The sequence below is a fragment of the Canis lupus genome, chromosome 2, assembly GCF_011100685.1.
Source record: "Canis lupus familiaris isolate Mischka breed German Shepherd chromosome 2, alternate assembly UU_Cfam_GSD_1.0, whole genome shotgun sequence".
NCBI classification, from domain to species: domain Eukaryota; kingdom Metazoa; phylum Chordata; class Mammalia; order Carnivora; family Canidae; genus Canis; species Canis lupus.
The window spans coordinates 43,256,585-43,276,339 of NC_049223.1; the positions used below are offsets into that span (position 1 = coordinate 43,256,585).

The 19,755-nt window shown below is 41.3% G+C and overlaps 1 protein-coding gene across 5 annotated transcripts in view; it reads right to left on the bottom strand.

Annotated features, from left to right (window-relative positions):
• The window catches only part of MIER3 (MIER family member 3), a 77,801-nt gene that overhangs the window by 17,191 nt on the left and 40,855 nt on the right, over positions 1 to 19,755 (bottom strand). For 3 of the 5 annotated variants that reach the window (XM_038530629.1, XM_038530631.1, XM_038530632.1), the window contains 2 exons: positions 9,057 to 9,202; positions 784 to 918 (listed from right to left, as the gene is read on the bottom strand). In XM_038530629.1, the coding sequence (XP_038386557.1) occupies positions 784 to 918; positions 9,057 to 9,202 (281 nt within the window). Of the gene's footprint in view, positions 1 to 783; positions 919 to 9,056; positions 9,203 to 12,345; positions 12,371 to 13,215; positions 13,284 to 13,754; positions 13,875 to 19,755 lie in introns of those variants that run through there. The other 2 variants (XM_038530630.1, XM_038530633.1) reach the window with 2 other exon arrangements.

Consider the following 19,755-nt stretch of genomic DNA (forward strand, 5'->3'; position numbering starts at 1 on the left):
GAACCAAAGGCAGGTACTTAACCGCTGAGCCACCCAGGCATCCCAAAGAAACGGGTCTGAATTAACTTGTATCTAAGTATATAGTCATCCGTGTACCTGGTACACAATAGGCACTCAATATTTGCTGAGTAACTATGGTGATTACGGTGTACATTAATATGATCTTTGCCTGAAAAGGGGGAGCAACAAAACTCACAGGAAGAGATGTGGATTCCTCTCCCTGTCTGAGATCTAAAAGGCAAGGAAAGCCTTCCAGAGACCACAGAAAGTTAGCAGAAACCACGGCTGTGTGAACCTTCCTCAGCAGGGACTATGCCTTCCCCACAACCAACAATGTTACAGACATATCACCAAGGCCTTGGCTGCTGTGGATGCTGTCACCCACAGAGCCCAAGAAAACAGAACTTCTCTCCAACCACTCCAAAACTAAGCCGGCTTGGTTTGAAGGCTTCTGGGGGATTTATTAACCAATGGATTCAAGTGTTCAGAGAATCAAAAAAAGTTAGGGCAAAATCTAAGTTTAGATACAGTAGGTCAACATAGGAAAGAAAAACTTCATGGGAGAACAGTCAAACAAAAATGTTTTAGGAAGCTATTAGTACTTTTAAAGCAGTGTAGTCAGAGCCAAACAATATTTAAATAGGTTGCCAAAATGATAAAGAGCAATGGGTCAATAAGAAGTTTGTATTTCAGAATTTTAAAATACTTTCAGTTAAAAAATGAAACCAATCAAATGCCAATGATAATGGATCTGGAATTTTTCTTTTAAATGCTTGTACTCACTTTGTCTAGTGTCATGTCTGGTAGTTCATCAGCAAGTTCACTTGGGGAGCTGTTTGCACTGGAATTTGCCACTGCTGGAATTGTAGGTTCATAGCCATAGAATGCCAGTAAATCTTCTAGAGGCATGTTTCCTTCCTATTCAAAGCCAGGGCACAAACATAAACTCAGGAGATATCACAATAAAGAAGCATAGATTAACTGTGATGCCCTTAATGTTCATAAAACACATTATCAAAACTGCAGTATCAAATCAAAGCCCAGTTTTAGTTTTTCTTTTTGTACTACTGCTAGAAAATAGGGTTAAACACTTAGGACTATTATTTTTTTTTTAAAGATTTTATTTATTTATTTATGAGAGACAAAGGGAGAGAGGCAGAGACACAGGCAGGGGGAGAAGCAGGATCCATGCAGGGAGTCCGATGTGGGACTCAATCCCAGGACCCCAGGATCACGCCCTGGGCCGAAGGCAGGCGCTAAACCGCTGAGCCACCCAGGGATCCCCCTAGGGCTATTATTAATATATTAACAAAAGCCTAACAATTAACATCTTCATTTTTATTTCTAGTTATCATTTCACTCTTTAAAAAATTCCTCAAATATTTGCTTTAGTGATCTTTTTTTTTTTAGCATTCACATTAGTATAAAGATTTTCCGTGAAAGAATTTACAATTAATAATCAATAACTTCACGTAATTTTCAGCTTGTTTCCTTACAATTAACAGTTGACCACTTAGTTTATCTTCATGTTGATGAGATGATATCTGAAGGGCAACCACTGCTGAGCAATCACTAACACCAACAATTATTTATATATTACTGTTCAAAATTATCCTTTATATACTAGTACCATATCTCTATTCTGTACAACTGTTTTAGGTTTCTCCTCCAAAACCACTTACTGAAGTCTGTATCAATACCACCATCTTACAGGTGACAGAAGCTTAATTCTGGGTTCAAACCCCAGTACCACCAGTTCACTTAATGGCAGCAATACTTTGATAAAACTACAAACTCTGGCTGCAATGCTTCCTGTGTTTTACCTACGCGAGGCCACATTTTGGCCACCCTTTTCCCCCAACTAATTAATCTGAAAATAAGTTGTGTATTTTCTTTTTAAGAATATCTTAATTCAACTATTAAAGTGTATACAACCATTTACAATTATTCCGATATATAAATACAAAATAACATATCTATAGACTACTCAATTTGCTCTATGTTTTAAAGATGTTTATGCTCATCTATGAAAAAATTCATTAAGGTTGCTTATGGGTTTAGTTTCCCCTTTAAGATGAAATGCCTAAGTCATGAATCAAAAGCATGAAAGTGGTAAAGCAGAGTATGTAAAATATGCCCTCAGCTGATCACAAAGTGAGCTGAAATAAGCCAGTGATGATTTCTAGAAAGCCAGTGGTTGCTCACCAGGGCCCACAGGATATTCAGGCCCTAGAGTTGCCCAAGATTCTGGCCTTCACCCTTACAGGTCTAGAACTTTTATTTTACACTGTGCCTGATTAAAAGAGATCCATGCTAAATGAACTTAGAATAAGGTTTATGACAGAATGTGACTTTGTAAATTTGCAGTAGGAGACATGTGGCTTTCCAGTGACCATACCAATCATGTCACTCATGAAATCCTTTCAGCTTGGGATTGAAATCAGTTAAAAAGCTGCTTTGGTAGCATGGAGTCAGCACAAATGGAGCTGGGATGGTCAGGATGGCCAGAAGTTTGCCCATGCCATGGGGAAACCTCGTGAATTATTCTTCTTCCAAATCAAAGTACAGAACCCCTCAAATGTACCCAGAACCAGATTCTGAGTCTCTCTAAACCTGCTCCTTGCAGATTCCATGCAGCCCACTCCCTGTGGCTCATACTGGTTCTAAGAAGAGATTAGGTTGCAGCTTTTGCAAACCACCTGTTTGTAGTATTTCTTCAAAACCTCATGGTCCATGAGCTGAGGAGATGTCAATTCTCACGCATTATACCCTAATAGCCCACCTTTCCATCAAACATTTACTGGGTTTTAGGTATTGTGCAGAGGTTGCTAGCTGTGGATACAGAAAAGAAATCTATAGAAAAATCCCTGTTCTCAATGAGTTCAGTCTTGATGGAAGAAACTGGGAAGTTAACAACTATAATACAATGTGTTGGTTGCAATCATTAATTCTGGAAATGGTAGTATACATTTGTAGGTACAGAGAAGGGAAGAACTACACTCTAGAATAAAGGCATGCATGAGGGTAGGAGGTGCCACATAGGGTGCAAAGACTGAGCTAAGTCTTGAAAGATGAATAAGCATTTGACAGATGAGGGCTGTGTACCAGGGACTTGTGGAGTGTCACAGAAACACTGACTGAGCAGTTACTGGGTGCCAGTAGGCCACTGTGCCAAGTGCCAGGATGAAAAATAGGTCTTACCCTTCTGCTACATACAGTCGGGGGCGGCGGTGGGGGGGGGGGGGGGACGACAAATAATGACAATACACAAAAAACAAAACTGCCGATTAAATGAATGCAAAGGAAACACATAGGGTCCTGAAAAACAGAGTAATATAGAGAGTTTACTTTCACAGGGTCAAAGGGAAGACAGAGAGTGCTCCTTACTCCCAGGGCAATGGGAAGTAAATGGAGACTAAAAACACAAGTGGCGGGGGGCGGGGGGGGGGGGAGGGGGGGGAGTGCCATGACTTTACTTCTTCTTAAATGTTGGGCAGCTACCTAAAGAAAAATCTGAAGAGGTGGAGAGACAAGAAAAGAGCAGGGAGACCACTTAAGGGTCTCATGATGAAATAAGGTAGTGATATAAACATGGAGACATGTAAATAGATGATATATATACTAAAGTGGAATCAAATGGGTTCCTGGATATAGGAGTGAAAGGGGGACAGAATGAGGTCTCTCCAGATTTCAATATGAGCAACTCCATAAACAGTGGTAACTTTTACTGAGACAGAAAGGACCAAAGGAAAGGCTTCTGAAGGAAAAAAATTAAGAATTCTGTAGGAAGACCCAAGTTTGAAAAGACTATGAACCACCTAAGTAGAAGAGTCAGGTTGGCCAGCAGCCTGGTACTCAGAGGATCAGGCTGAGCTAAAGATATAAATCTGGCATTCGTTAGCATCTAGATGTATCTAAAAGCCAAAGAAAGTGGGAAGGTAGACAAAAAAGAAAAGGGAATATATGCTTTCTTAGAAGTACTTCTAGATATATTACCCTACAGGCAATAGGATATATCTGGAAAATTTTAGGCATAATATGCATTTTGAAAGTAACATTCTAGGGGAAATAGAAGAATGACAGCCTCAACTAAGGAAGGGAATTATCTGAGCAAAATTAAGAAAAAAAAAAAAGAATGTTTTTCTTGACCTACTTGATAAAGTGAATAAAAGTGATGGAGGAGTCTAAATGGATTGCCTGTATCTGGCCTGGAAGGCTAAACACTTATAGCACCGTTATGAGGCAGAGATATCAGATAGATAAACTTGAGGGTGGAGAGCATGGCAGAAATGATAATTCAAGGCAGAAGCCAAACCAATGGCCTTGAATACGATCATCCAGAAAAGGCATATAGAATGAGAAGACAGAAGATAGAAACCAGGGGAATGCCATCAATTAGAACATAGGCAAAGAAAGAAAAGCCCATAAACACAACAGAGGGAGATACCAGAGAACTAAAAGAAAGCAGAATTACATAAGCTAAGGAAGAATCAAGTGTGGAGAGACCAGGGATATAGTCACTTAGGTCAAATATCAAAGAGAAAACAAGCAAAATAAAGAGAGACAGGAATTCTCTGTACCTGTCAAGCAGGAATTATTGGTGACCCTACAGCCTACTAGGAGAACCAAAGCTGAATCAATGAAAGGGAGAAAGTACATACACTATAAAAGGAGACTCACTAAGGGCAATACAGGGTTCAAAGAATCTCTTCCAAATTTAGGAAACAAAACGTATGAGTGGGATTTTCTATGCTGAAATAAAAAGATAAGTGGAAAGAACAGACTCAGGGATGGAATTAAGAGTCAGCCTAGGATGTGGCATATACTCTTGGAACTGTACAGAAAGAATGAATATAAAAATCAAGTTTGTACGTATGGGGCACACAGGAGATTCTAGGTAGTTACTCATGAAAACCTTACTTTCAAAAAAAAAAAAAAGAAAACCTTACTTTCTCTATAAAGACACAAGTAGGATCATCTGTTGAGGAAGCAGGTGACTACCCTAGTAGAACTTTATCAACACATTTAAGGAATGACACTAGTTACCTAATGGGAGCTGATGCTAAAACAAATTATTTGTACTAAAACTTGTATAGCAAAACTAGAAAAGATGAATCCAATCTCTGAAGCACTTCACAAATGAAACTTCTATTAGACCTAGTAATAAAGGCCTTAAGTCCTATGAAGCATAAGTTTTTTCAAAATCGAATGAGTAAATCTGTCTCTGAGATCTGCGGTGGCTAGATCAGCTTAGAAGTTTGATCCAGCATCTTATTCCAGGTACAAAGATTTTTCTCTTCTTTTTCTCAGGTATTATGTTGACCCTATTTTAATTTTAAGGGGCATATCTGAGTCTAGTCACACTTATAAATGAACTATTTTCTCACTCAAAAGTTTTATATCAGGAAGAACACAAAATCTAGAGGCAGAGGACTCATTAACTGCTATCCACTACCATAGTCAAATCACCTAACCCCTCCCACCTCCATTTCTTCATCTGTAAATAGAAAAGCCTCAAAATTTCCTTGATCCTATGATGCATAACTTCACATACCAGAAATTGGGATGCATTAGATTACCAATGTATAGATTTCCCACAGTACTGTTCCTCCCTGCCCCTATCTATATTATTTCTAAATATACCATACATTTCACAATCAACAAGACTTCTTAACCAAGGAAATAATGCTAATACTCATCTGATACACCTAATGGTATTCCTGGACTGATGAAAAGAAATTGTCTAAGTATAGGTCAATTTCACATAACACCAGTCTGATATCTTAAAATACGCATTGAGAAACAGTATAAAATTAAGTATAAACTTAATTTTTAAAAAAACTCACAAAACAGGAAGGATCTATACTAAAGTGTAAATGGTAGAAAAGATGATTTTTACTTTCTTATTTCACAATGAATATCAAGGGAGAAATCTACCTATTATTGTAAAGAACTTCCCTAAAAGTTATAGCTCTAGACTAGTAATTAAAGCCTCAGGAAACAGTAACATGAATAAACTAAAATATAGAAAGACAGGACATAAATCTTATTTTATACAGTTAATAACATAATCTAGTCACATAATGTATTCTCTACACCAAAATACTACTATACAAAAACTGTTTTTTTACCTCTTATTTTCCACAATACATAATGTACTAAAAATTTGTAAGCACTAAAACACACGCCATATTTATTTATTATGAGTATAAACACATAATAATTTCTAAAAACAAATATTAACATCAAGTCCCTAAGACTGTGAACATGTATGAATTCCTAAATCAATGTTCTAATAATAAAAGATTAACAGAGTACATTAAATGATATAGAAATAATTTTAGAAATAATTTTAAATTTCTTCTATAAATGATCTTTACTCTTTTTTTTTTTAAAGATTATTTATTTGAGAGAGTAAAAACAAGAGAGATCACAGAAGGAGAGGGAGAAGCAGACTCCCTGCTGAGCAGGGAACCTGATGTGGGGCTCAATGCCAGGACCCTGAGACCACAACCCAAGCTTAAGGCAGACACCTAACCAACTGAGCCACCCAAACACCCCTAATTACCAGCGTTTATTAAACAAAATGAAAATCATAGCAATAGGACTAGGTATTTTTGTTAATAGCTGAGAATTCTTTACTGTTCATTATTTCTCTAGATCTTTCCCAATGTCCTTTTAAAACCTACTAAACAAGGGGCACCTGGGTAGATCAGTGGTTAAGCATCTGCCTTCAGCTCAAGTCATGATCCCGGCGTCCTGGGATCAAGTCCTTCTCCCCCTGACTATGTCTCTGCCCCTCTGTGTCTCTCATGAATAAATAAAATCTTAAAAAAAAAAAAAAACAAAACACTAAGCAGGGGCATCTGGGTGGTTCAGTCAATTAAGCACCTGACTTTAGTTCAAGACTCAATCCCAAGGTCCTCAACGGGACCTCTGCTTCCCTCTGCCCCTACTGCCCACCCACCGTACCCCCACTCCACTCATGTGCTCTATGCTCTATTAAATAAAATCTTTAAAAACACCACTAAAAAAAAAAAAAAAAAAAAAAAAAAAAAACCTCCACTAAATACAGGTTAAAGTAGCTATTACTACAATCTCTAGAAACCTACAAGTCTGAAAAATAAAAATCTTACCAGCCCATAAAAATCTCAACCAGATTACATACTCAAGTAGTAACTGAGTTAACACATTAAATGAAATTTTAAGTTCTTATTTTACTGACAAAACAGCTATCTGCATGTCTAAAATGCAGTCCAGTTCATTTATACCATTTTCTTATTTCATGTTGTAACTATGCTGTCTCCCTATGTTTAACAACAAACACGTAATCAAGGCAGGGGCCTTATGAGACCACCTGAAACTTTTGCCATGGGCCCAGGGTGGTCTTCTGACTTATAAATGTGCAGAAGAGGGTGCCTGGGTGGCTCAGTCAGTTAAGCATCTCCCTTTGGCTAGGGTCATGATCCCAGAGTCCCAGGATTGAGTCCCACATCGGGCTCCCTGCTCAGGGGGATTCAGCTTCTCCTTCTGCCTCTCTTGTTTGTGCTCTCCCAGACTTTCAAATAAATAAATAAAGTCTTAAAAAAAAAAATACAGGAGAGAAGTGTCTATTCTAAGAAGCCTTCCATGAACTTTCACACTAGGCTAAATACCATTTACTATATACATCCTTTCTCCCATAGCTCTCATCGCTTACTGCCTCCATATACAGTTAACGTATCATATGAAAAATCTTTGTTCCCTTTTGTCACTCTACTTTAAACTGTAAGCTTCTAGAGCTCAGACACATTTTCAAATTGCTCATTTTTGCAATCTGCTTGTAATTCTCTGTTATGAATGGTTACCCATTCATAAGAGGTAGGAAGGAAGTGCCTGAATAAAGCCAAGGCAGAGCTCAAGACTCTTGGGAATCTTATCAAAAAGCAACATTTTATCATCACCCCTTAAAGGAGCAATACCCAAAGTTTTTCTTCTTATTTTCCAACCATTTTATCTCTATATTCCCAAATCTATTTGACTATAAGCTGGTTTCGGTTTGTTTGTTTGTTTTTTAATGATTAAATCTAACAGCAATTGTGTTGGATTAATTTGCCAAAATTAGGAATCAGGTCTACCAGAGTAAGCCTGGTAGACCTGGGGTCTAGATCCTGAAGAATGCCTCTATTTCCCTGTCTATTAACATGAAGGGAGAAATACAGTAAAAACTCATCTCTGCCTCACAAGGACAACAGAAGAGACTATGTAAGAATGTGTCCTGTCTTCTTCAAGAAAAAGAGGTATAAAAACTCAAAGGATTAATCTAATTCAATATTATTCCTGAAAGCTTTTGTTACTCTGGGCTGATCAGAAATGTGCAAATAAGGTTAATTTATAGATAAGTATAAGCCTACATTTTTTCAAGTGATCCCTATGGAGACCTCTCTCTGTAGTCCTGATATAAATATGTGTTTAAAAATCCTGTTCATTTCCATTTACAATGATTTGGGGTTTAAGAAATTATAAATTACATTTACTCTTGTCAATTTTTTAAAAAATGAGGGGTAGAAAATGGGACATTATTACTTCACAATTAAAAATAGAGTAAAACTTTTTCAATGTTCTTTTAGTACTCTACCACAGTACAAGTTATTTAAAGGAAAAGACTTCTCCCTGTGTCTACTGCAGTGTTTAATTAAACTCAAGTGTGACTCCCCAGTAGAATAGTGTGGTATAATGCGCTGGGCTGGGCTACCATTCAGAAGCAAGTTTAGGGCCCACAGGTCTCTCTATCTCATTATTCTCACCTGTAAGATGACCAGATGTACTTCACTGTGCTTCAAAAACTTAAAAATCAGATTAAGAGATAGAAAATAATTCTGAAAAGTCAAATGAAAATCTACTCATTTATTAGGCTTTCCTTCAAAATAATGAGAAAATCAGTGACTGAAAGTTAAGTCAAACACAAAGATGCAGATTCTATTTTTATTTCAGATAGATTGTAAAATAACTTATAACAGAATTTCAAAATCTTTACTATGAGTTTGCTATTAAAATATGAAAGTTAAATCCTTTACCTTTTCTAAGTCTTCAATTTCAGAACTGAAGTTTTTACCCTCATCCATCATTTCCTCTTCTTCAAGAGTTCTTTCATCATCATAGTCATGGACCAACATCTCAGCAGTGGGGTCAAAATCATGATCCTCAGAAGACAAAGACCCAACTGGAATGAAACAAAGTGAATCACTTTACACATTCACAACGTTACTTACAAGAGAAAATAATTTGTGTTCTTCTGCCAGTTCCTTTTAATGTTTATGTGTGAGCTTTATTAAATGCATTTACTATATACTTAACAGGTTATAAAGACCATACAGTTCTGAAAAGGTATCTAAATCAGCAAAAGAACAAGGCAGAGTAATTTAAAAACACTTTAATAAGAAGTCCAGTCCATGAGAACAAGACTTATAATGCCAGCAAAATGACTCCATTTAGGAGAAATACTAAAAAAATGTTTTAAAGCTCAAACCTGTTTGTCAGTTAGCTTAATGCATTTGTCCAAAAAGCAAGAGAAAAATGACAGAAGAATTATGAATGGAAGATTTCACAAGAATCTGTTTTACCATAAGGCTCAATACTTCAGGCAAAGAAAATATATAAATTTCACTCAACTTATAACCCTCAAAGGTATAAAACCCAACAGAAATCTGGTTCATAGAAAAACACAAGTTTTTGTGAAGCAGCTATACAGCAAATCAGTCTCTAAAGGTCTATGTCATTTTTCATGTCCATAACTGTATTTCAAGCTCTCCACACAGGCATTAAACTATAAGAGCATACTTTTCTTTAGACTACTAATAAAGCAATTAGTTTTTAAGATTCTGTGAAGGAAATACTAAAAATCATATCTACAGGTTTTTGAAAGATGTAACCTGTTGCAAGGTGTTTTGGCCAATTCATACTGGTTTATAAAATCATAATGCTTTTTAATGGCAAATGTGAAGTCACCAGAATATGCTGAAAACCAAGCTGAGAAATGAGTAAGATTCATAATGCCAAGATAATGAAATCGAATTTATGAAAAAATGGAATTTTCTCCATTTTACTCTAGTATCTAATTCAATTAGACCATTAACTCTCAGAGCAGGAAAACAAAGAGGTACCAGAATCTTGGTGTAGTGAAAGCAAGAGGTAGAAGGTCGCACTTTTTAAAAACTTTTTAACATAAAAAGGTTTTTTTTTTTTTAAGTAAAGCTATTTAACATCTTAAATTTCAAACATTTAAGGACAGTATGAGATCATTACCAAAACACTAATCTACACCAAAGATTTTTCACTATAAAAAAAAAACAAAAAACAAAACCACACAGACATAATTCAAAGATTTTGATTCTGAGTTTGGAGAACTCTAATCATTAGTCTTAAAAATAACACAATTTCTCTGTGGAACTCAATTCCTTAGGAAGCTTACATTACATTATTTTTTTAACATTGAAAGATATTATCTGTGTATTTCAAAACCTGTTGAAGTACAGATGGTTTAACTTAATTTTAAGGAGAAAGATGAATATTTATTAAAGAGCTCAAAAGCAGAACATCCACCATTATCGATTTCCTATTTTGAGGAATTCCTGGAAACCTGTGCGGTATACAAAGTGTCAGGGATGAAACAGATGGTAGCTTTTCCACCTCTTTGAGGGCAGAGCTCTCTCTGTCCTTTTTTTGTAATCCCCACATCACTGGTCACAGTGCTCTTCTCTCTTAAAATGGAAGGTATTCAGTAAAGGGCCAGAAATCAAAGGGCCTGAGGGTCTACTCCTGGCTTTGTCCCTGGCTTGCTGAGACCTGAGGCGAGTCATTTAAACTTTCTGGGCCCAGGTCCAGTTTTTCATCTGTAAAATGATTAGTGTTGGCTTAGATGACCTCAAGAGCCTCTTCTAAGCTCTAAAATTTTCTTTAAAATTGGCTACATGATTAGAAACAGGTTATAAAAGTTTGTTTAAACACCAAAACTACACTGTCTTCTTGCTCTTTAGATTGTAACTTCTTAAAAGCAGACAGTGATGCAAAATGGAAAAATTCCATTATCATCCAGATGTTTGGCATCATGTATATAAATATTCTCTTCCTGAAATCAGTTATGACAAAGAAATGTTTGTCTCAAAATTAGAAAAACTTTTTAAAAGTTTTTTTAAATGTAAAGATGTAAACAGCTACTTAAAAAATAACCACAGATTTCTTCTGCTTAATGATTATTTTATAATACCTTGAAAGATAATCAAGTGAGATCTTAAAAGTCAACTAAATACACAAAGTAATATGCAGGGAAATGGGCTGTTCACTCTAAGGCAACATGTTGTAAGGGAAGATTTGGAAGCTTTTCCAGGCTCTATTAACTAGGTGACTCTCAGTAGAGTTATTCAAAAGTTTTCTCAAGTGTAAAATAAAGGACTTGGAGTAGTTCAGAGGTACTTTTCCTGGAGACTATTAGAGGGAAAAGAGGCAGCCAAAAAAGGGCTGGAAAGAGGGTCAGAAATTGAAACAAAGCTGACCTGTCCATGATGGGATTCAGGGGTGCCAGAAACCCCAAACTGTATGCAATTATGCACACGTGGAGAATTCAGGAGATGATCCCTTGCTTTCATCAGAACCTGACGGTCTTTCCCATTTAAAAATGGTTAAACCCTACTAGATGATCTAAGGATGGGTCACCTCAAAAATTCTGTATTACCACTTTTTTTGTGACAAACTTGAAAATCCTGTTTCTTTTAAGGTAGCTTTTACCTAACCCTCAAGTTCCAAGTTTAATACAACCTATAGTCATTCCTCAATTATGAAAAAGGTAGAAGACAAAAATAAGGAGAGACGAGGAGTCATGGTTAGTTAATAAGTAATACAAGTAATCCCAAAGTTTCAACAAATTAAAGAGTTGATTTCTCAAAAAAAAAAAATTGAAATCTCAACTGACCTGCGAAAGTTAGTGGAAAGTTAATTTGGGATTAACTGTTTCAGGCTTGGAGAAAAAAGGATATATGATAATTAAAGATATATGACTTAAAAAAGAACACTTGTCTGTTGGCAGCTTGGTAACAAGGTTTTTTTTTTTTTTTTTCTTCAACATGCAAGAAAAAAGAGAGAGAGAAAGTATAACTTGTTCCTTCCTCAAACAACTGCATTACCAAAATGTACGTTGAAACTTAAAAACAAATGATGCAAAATTCGCAGGACCAATTTGTGTGTGTGTGTGTGTGTGTGTGTGTGTGTGTGCGCGCGCGCACGCGCGCGCACGAAAACCTCTGGCAATAGATCTCTGAGCTCCCCATTATCCTTTGGGACCCACTGAAGAGGTAAGAAAATAGGACAGACCTGGGCTCGAACTTCCAAAAGAAGCCTAGGAGAGAGAAGAAAACGTGCGGTTAGATCGCGCAGCCCGGGGAAGAGGCAGCGCCGGCAACAGGGCGCAGAGGAGGCGGAGCGCAGGGCTGCTCGGCCGCTGCCAAAAGTCCGAGACGCAGCTCCGCTCCAATCGCTCCCGGCCCCCTTCGGGCCCCTCTTGGCCGCCTCGCCTTCCTCCCCGGGTCCCCCGCGCACAGACTCGCAGCCCCGGGACGAAGCCCAGAGTCTAGCAGGCAACTCCGAGCCGCCCCTCCGAGCTCCGCAAGTTACAAGGCGGAGAAGCAGAACCCCGAGCGGCCGGCTCACGGCGTCGGTCCCCGGCCGCCGGCATCCCGCGAGTCCCCCGAACCCCACCCGGCTCCCCACCGACCCGAACAGCGCCCCGCGGCGGGATACCCTGTCCTGGAAGGACAGCGTCCTCCCGGCACCCAGTCCAAGCTCGGGGGCCCGGCAGCCCCGATTCCGAGGCTGTCCTCCGACCTGAGCGTAGGCCAGCTCGAAACTGGACACCCGCCCCCAAGCCAAGGCGCAAACCCCCCATTCTCCCTCCCGAAATCGGAGACGCGGCCCCGCGGTCCCAGAGATGCTGGTTCCTTCCAGGGCGCTCGGTCCCTCCCTAGGCCCCCGGCAAGCCCCGGCCCCAGGGGCTCCTGCAGCGGCGCCACCCCCTCCCCCCAGCTCGCGGGTCCCGGGGGACCAGCCCCGGGCCGCGCCGCTCGCCCTGCCTCCTTCCACCGCGAGCCCCCGGGGTAACGTCCGGAGTCCGGGCCGCCGCCTTCCCACCCCCGGGGCTGCGGGGCGAGGAGTCCCGCTCGCCCCCCGCGAAGCCGGCGGCCGTACCTGCCGCTCGCCTCGGAGCCCGGAGCAAAGTGGGGCGCGAGGCTCGCGGGCGCCGCAGCCCGGACCCGCCGGCCGGGGCCCCGCGCACTCGTCCCGCAGGACAGCGGCGCAGCCCGCTCCGCGCGCGGCGATCCGGCCGCGGGGGGGGGGGGGCGGTTTCCACCCACCCCGGCCCCCGAGAGCGGCGCCGAGGCTCGGGCGGCCGCGTCAGCTGCCCGGGGGCGCCGCGCCGCGCCGTCCGCAGGCCCGGGCTCGCGGCCGCCGGGCGCCGCCTCCCGTCCGGCCCCACCGCGCAGCCGGCTCGGCGCCGGGGCCGGAGCCGCCGCGGCCTAGTCCCGGAGGGAGCCCGCTCCCGCGCCCGCTCCCGCCCCCCGGCCGGCCCCGCCACGGCCCGCCGCCGCCCCGCCGCCCCCGCCCCGCCCGGCGCCCCCCCGCGGGCCCGCGGGAAGGGCCCCGGGCGCCCCAGGCCGGCGCCGGGCCACGGGGGGCCGCCGCAGCCCGCCGCAGCCCGGCCGCTCCTGCCCGGTTCCTCTGCTCACCTCCGCCATATTGGTACCTTTAGGGCGAACGAGCAGCGCCGAGCCCAGTCCCCGGATGGGGCGCCTGAGCCAATCGCAGCCGCCGCCGCCGCCGCCGCCGCCGCCGCGGTCCGCCCGGCACCCGCCCGGCGGCGGCGGCGGCTCGGCCCCTTATAGGGCAGGGCGGCCCGCGACGCCCCCGGCCCGCTCGCACGCCCACCCCGCCCGCGCCCGCGCCCGCGCCCCGCGCCGCCCCCGCGCTCGCCGCCGCCGCCCGCTGCGCTCCCGCGCCCGCCCGCCCGCCGCTCTCGCTGCCGCGAAGTTCTGCCCAACTGGAGGCAAGTGGGGGACGAACGGAAACTAGGGCACGGGACGGACCCGCGTCCACGGCCGGGCTGGCGGGGCCGACGCGGAGGACCGAGCCCCGGACGCTGCGGCCCGCGGGGAGGGGGCGGCCGCAGGCGCGGAGGGGCCGCTCGGCTGACTCGCCCACGGGAGGAGACCGCTGGACGGGAGCGCCTCGGAGGACGGACGGACGGACGGACGGACGGACGGACGGACGGCAGGGTCGCCCCGAGTCGGAGGACGGCGACCCGGCACTTTGCGCCCCGCCCCCAAGGGATCTGAGGACTGCGGGGTGCAGACCTGCATACCCCGGCTCTTGGCCCGGCCCGTGGAAGTGGTATTTGCCTGTACAGAAGAACAGGCAAAGGATCAACAAGGCAAAGCGTTTGAAAAGACTTGCACGATTCAGAGGAGACACTCATAAAACATAAACTGCGCACGCACCCATAAAATCAGAACACTCCTAGGGGCTGTTAATTACTAAGTAGTCCAGAGCATGACCCAGGGGTGCACACTCGATAGCAAAATAGTCTGTCAGAGGCCCTGAATGGAGTCTCCGTCCGTCCCAGAAGGCCGAACGTTTGCTTAGGATCAAAAAGAAAAGTTCCATGGGCAAGCACATGGGTGGAGAAGAGAGTGGACGAGGCTTAACTCGGAACAGGTGCCTTCTGGCCATTTGCTCTTCCAGTAGGAGAGGTAAATCTAAATTTGTTCAAGAATACATGAGATCTCAGTTATGCAAAAATCATTTTCATGTGAATAATACCTACTAGTCCATCGAGATCTGACTCTTAACATTCCAAAGACCATTCAATTCGGAGTAGGGTTGCTGAATCAAAGGCCTACAGAAAGAAAGCATCAGTGAGCCAAATACCGTCAGACACTCACTCCTGGCAGATCCATATCCACGCTGAACAACTTTAAGCAAAGTACACAGAAATATTCACTAACAAGTCATGGGTACCCCACAGAAATGAATCCCGCAAGTTCAAGTCAATGGGCCAAGTGGACTTGGTCTTGAGGCAGAAAGCCGGAAATAACTACGTATGGAAAAGAAAGTTTAAAAATGTGGAAAAGTCTCCTTTAAGATCCATGGATAAATCAGATGTCAGATGCAAATACTCAGACAAGTGTGGCAGATGCTACAGAGACTTGCAGAGGAGAACGCTCTCAGAGCTTTTCTCCCAGTTGTTGCTAAAACATGTAATATTAAATGATGGAGCTGAGGTTTTTGCTCACAAGTTGAGAACCTTTATAGAACCTAAAACTCTCCATACTTTCAATGGAAACATGACAAGTCTGCTTTTATGCTGGGGTCACCTTTGATTCCCTCCTCCAAGAGAACATACAGAGAATGAGGCTGAAAACTGGAGGGAAAAGAGTTACTGTCAACATTTTTGCGAAGGCATCTTAAAATTCACATTACTCCACTGGTAAACGTTATTTATTTATGGAAATTTTGGGGAAAAAATCACTTCAACCATTTCAAAACATCGTAAAGACATGGAAAATTACACTTTCCCTGCTGTGAAAGATATCTTTTGACCTTTTGTCCAGCCAAAGCTGAACTTTGAAACCAGAGGCTTGGCACACGTTGTATGTACTGTCCTCAATGAGGCGTTTAGAGTTTTCAAAGTTAAAAAAAAAAAAAAAAGGCAGCTTGAAATTAAGCACAAGTGATTAACTTTAGAAATGTTGCAGTGAGCATGCCCTGTGGACAGAGCCATTAAACAGTGCCCTGATCTGCTTGACCACAGCATGAGCCACCACAGACCAAGTCAGGGATCTGAATCATGAAGAAAGAGCCTCCAACAGCCTGCTTTGTACTTAACATTAGGAAACATGTTTTCTTCATAGCAAAACGTGGCTAATCCAAGCTATAAATGGAGTCTTAGATTCCATATTGCCACGTCCAAGAAGTATAGAGACTCATGCATGCACTTGCATGAAATTAGTAGAGTTTCTGCAGATTCTTTTTTTTTAATAAACTGTAAAGATTCCATAGAAGTATTTATAATTTTGACTGTTTATATTCTCATAGTTTATGTAGTCCAGGGTATTAAATAAGGATTCACAGAAAAATAGTGAAGCTAAATTTTCAGTTTAAGGAAGCAGAGCTATTTTCTCGCCTTCTAATCACTAGAGAAAAAGTTTACTGCCCAGTCTTACATAACACATTCCTTTTATGATAAAGTGTGTAAAGTCTATGTACGTACCTGGATCTTCACTTTTTTTTGATGACAAGACTTCTAGGAGTTGGTACAGACAAAAAGTCCCCTTGTTCCATAGAGTGGAATAAAAACATTACTTTTTACTGTTGTTTTTATTAACCTGTCACTACACAACAGATGGTATTATAGAGAAAACAAATCCTAAGCTGAACACTACAGGATCACCATGAGATTCCTTGTCTCTGAAAAGCTTGTACTGTAACTGTATTCTTGTATGTGGCATGGATGGGAACAAGAGGAAGGAAAACTCAAAACTGAAACCATGGTAACCCTTTAAGGAGAACCAAAATGTAATAGATCCTCCAGCCATCTTTAGAAATGAAATAAATCAGCCTGGGTGGCTCAGTGGGTTGAGCATCCAACCTTGGTGATGACCTTGGTGTGGTGGGATCGCACTCTCCTCTCTGGACCCCTTCAGTTGTGATTCTCCTCTGCCTCACCCTCTGCTCCTCCCACCGCTCATGCACTCCCTCATAAAAAAATTTTTTTAAATAAATAAAAACTTAAATGAAATAATCAAGAAAAGTTTACAAATGTGTACTTTGAGACATTTTATTAAAAGATACATAAGATAAAATAAGAAAATGTAAATATAAAAAATGAGGACCAGGAAGTTAACACCAGAGAAAAAGAACAAGAATATTCAGATAATGAGATGTAACACAATAGGAGAGTTAAACCATAAATTTTGGCTCACAGCTTTTTGAAGACAAAGCAAGAAAATAAATAATTGCAGTTAGTTGTTTGATTCTCATTGTCTTTGAGGAGAAATATACAAATTTTTCAATGGCAACAAAGCTTTCCAGGACACTTTAAAAGAAAATATCTTGCCTGAGCCACATATTAACAAAATAATGTAGAGGTAAATACCCCCTACCAGATCCTCAAACTCATTAGCAGGTTTTACAACACTGTTTCTTTTAGTGACCATCCATGAAAGTTGGGGGTACTATACGGCTGTGTGGCCTACTGAAAGCAGTTTTAGTAGGTCCACAGTAATGCAATGCAAATATTTAGCTTTTTGCAGATTCCATCTAACCCAAGGGAAAATAATAGGCTATCCAATATTAATGTCTATGATAGTTAGACAGGCATAAAGAATGGGTGAAGTAGGCTTGTATGAAGGCAAAAGTGGGGGCAATAGCAAACCAATAGATAATAATCCTGTCTGAATGGGGCAGCCACCAACTGAGTCTCAGATGGGCTCTTGCCTTGTAAGAATGTGGGCCCAGTGCTTCTAGACATTTCAATTCTCCACAAACAACTTGAAAGTTGAATTTTTATGAAATCTGTTTTTAAAACTTGCCAACTGGGCTGCCCGGGGAGCCCAGGGGTTTAGGGCCTGCCTTCAGCCCAGGGCCTGATCCTGGAGACCGGGGATCGAGTCCCGCATCGGGCTCCCTGCATGGAGCCTGCTTCTCCCTCTGCCTATGTCTCTGCCTCTGTGTGTGTGTGTGTGTGTGTGTGTGTGTGTGTGTCATGAATGAATAAATAAAATCTTTAAATAAATAAATAAAAATAAAACTTGCCAACTAATTAATTTTTTAACACCATGTAGGCCAAATAAGTCTCATTAAATCATGCTGTGAGCTTCCAGTTTGCAGAACCTAACCTAGAGTATCCAATTAATATTACCTCTCAAAATGGCTTCAGATAAGACTGTCATGCCAACAATTCAGCTCTCCATTGGATCAAATTACTGGCATTTTTTTCTAAATATATCTACTTCTGTGAGATTCTCAAATATTTTTTGTTGGAATGAATGACTAGTCTCTAACAAGGCTAATTCATTTTTTTTTTTTTTTGGCTAATTCATTTTAACAAGTTTTGACTAAGCAAAGATTGTTAACAGAGGAGAGATGCTCTTTGGGGAAAAAAAAAAGTATTCACAGAGATGAAAAGAGAGCAAATCCTCAGTTCATTAGAGGAGAAGAGAACCTGGTCCACAGACATGAGAATCTATCTGACCCATGAGTCAAAGCCATCCTTAAAATATGATGGATACATCATACCTTTGCAAGGTGTCTAAGGTGATCCAATTACATCTTCAAACTTGGTGACTTTAAATTTAAGGTATATTCTCAAAAGAATTGTGAATACTTACAGTCCTCTCCACATATCCAAGTTGACATTTAATTTTTTCTATTATAAGTATAAAGAGTTGCAAAGGATATACTTCCCAATGTATTGTAATGGTGGTCATTTAAAAATAAAGCCTTTATTTTGTAGGCAACGGGGGGGTGGCAGGATGGGGGGGTGGGCACCTTGGTCATATAGTAGGTTGAGCATCTGGCTCTTAGTTTCAGCTCAGGTCGTGATCTCAGGGTCATGGGATCGAGCCCGGAGTGGCGCAGAGTCTGCTTGGGATCCTCTCTTCCTCTCTCTCTGACCCTCACTCCCAGATAAATAAATCTTTAAAAAATTAAGAGGAAATGTGTGTAATGGCATCTAAATACCATAACAATTTGACATGTCCATCATTCTTTTTTTATAAATAGAGAATGTGTTTCTTCTTTAACAGTAGGAAATTTTATGATCCCCTCTTCTCTCTGAACTCATATTCCCATTCTATTTCATCCAAAGAGTTTTATCCCAGTGTAATATGTTTAAGCCTGAAAGTCTTTTAGTGATGCCCTGTCTTTTCTTGCAAAAAAAAAAAAAATCTCTGTAAACTGACACTCAAAATTAATAATTTCCCTCCAGATTATCAATCCAATGATTATCTTTTAGTCCAATTATTAATTCATAATTGACCAAAACAATATATATATTATAAATTTTGATTAAAGCTTGTTGGACAAAAATCAAAATTGCACTGAAATCAATCTCTTAATAAGATAAATGGGACCTTTAAAAAATTAGTCCATGTACCTATGGATAAACTTTATGTAATGCTGGAATGAGAACAAGTTAACATCTGTTCCATTCTTATTCTTTATGTGTGTAGAAGTAAATTCCAAAAAACCGTATTCAAACAATAAGAGTTTTATTGTTAAACCATCATAGAATTCTTTGAACCTTTAGTAATATATCAAGTTGTAATCTTCCATCAAACATTATTGTTAATAATCTTATACTCGGGCAGCCCCAGTGGCGCAGCGGCTTAGTGCTGCCTGCAGCCAGGGGCGTGATCCTGGAGACCAGGGATCGAGTCCCACATCGGGCTCCCTACATGGAGCCTGCTTCTCCCTCTGCCTGTGTCTCTGCCTCTCTCTCTCTCTCTGTGTCTCTATGAATAAATAAATAAAATCTTTAAAAAATAATAATAATCTTATACTCTTATTTTGATTGGCTTCAATTTTGTTGAAAGCAAAGAGTTAAAAGCTACCTGATTCCAAAAGGATTTGTTACACAGTCCTTATAGTCCTTCACTACAATTCACTTCAATCTTGATGAATACCAAGAAATACCAAACCTTTCCTAAAGCTTATCAAATGATTGTATTG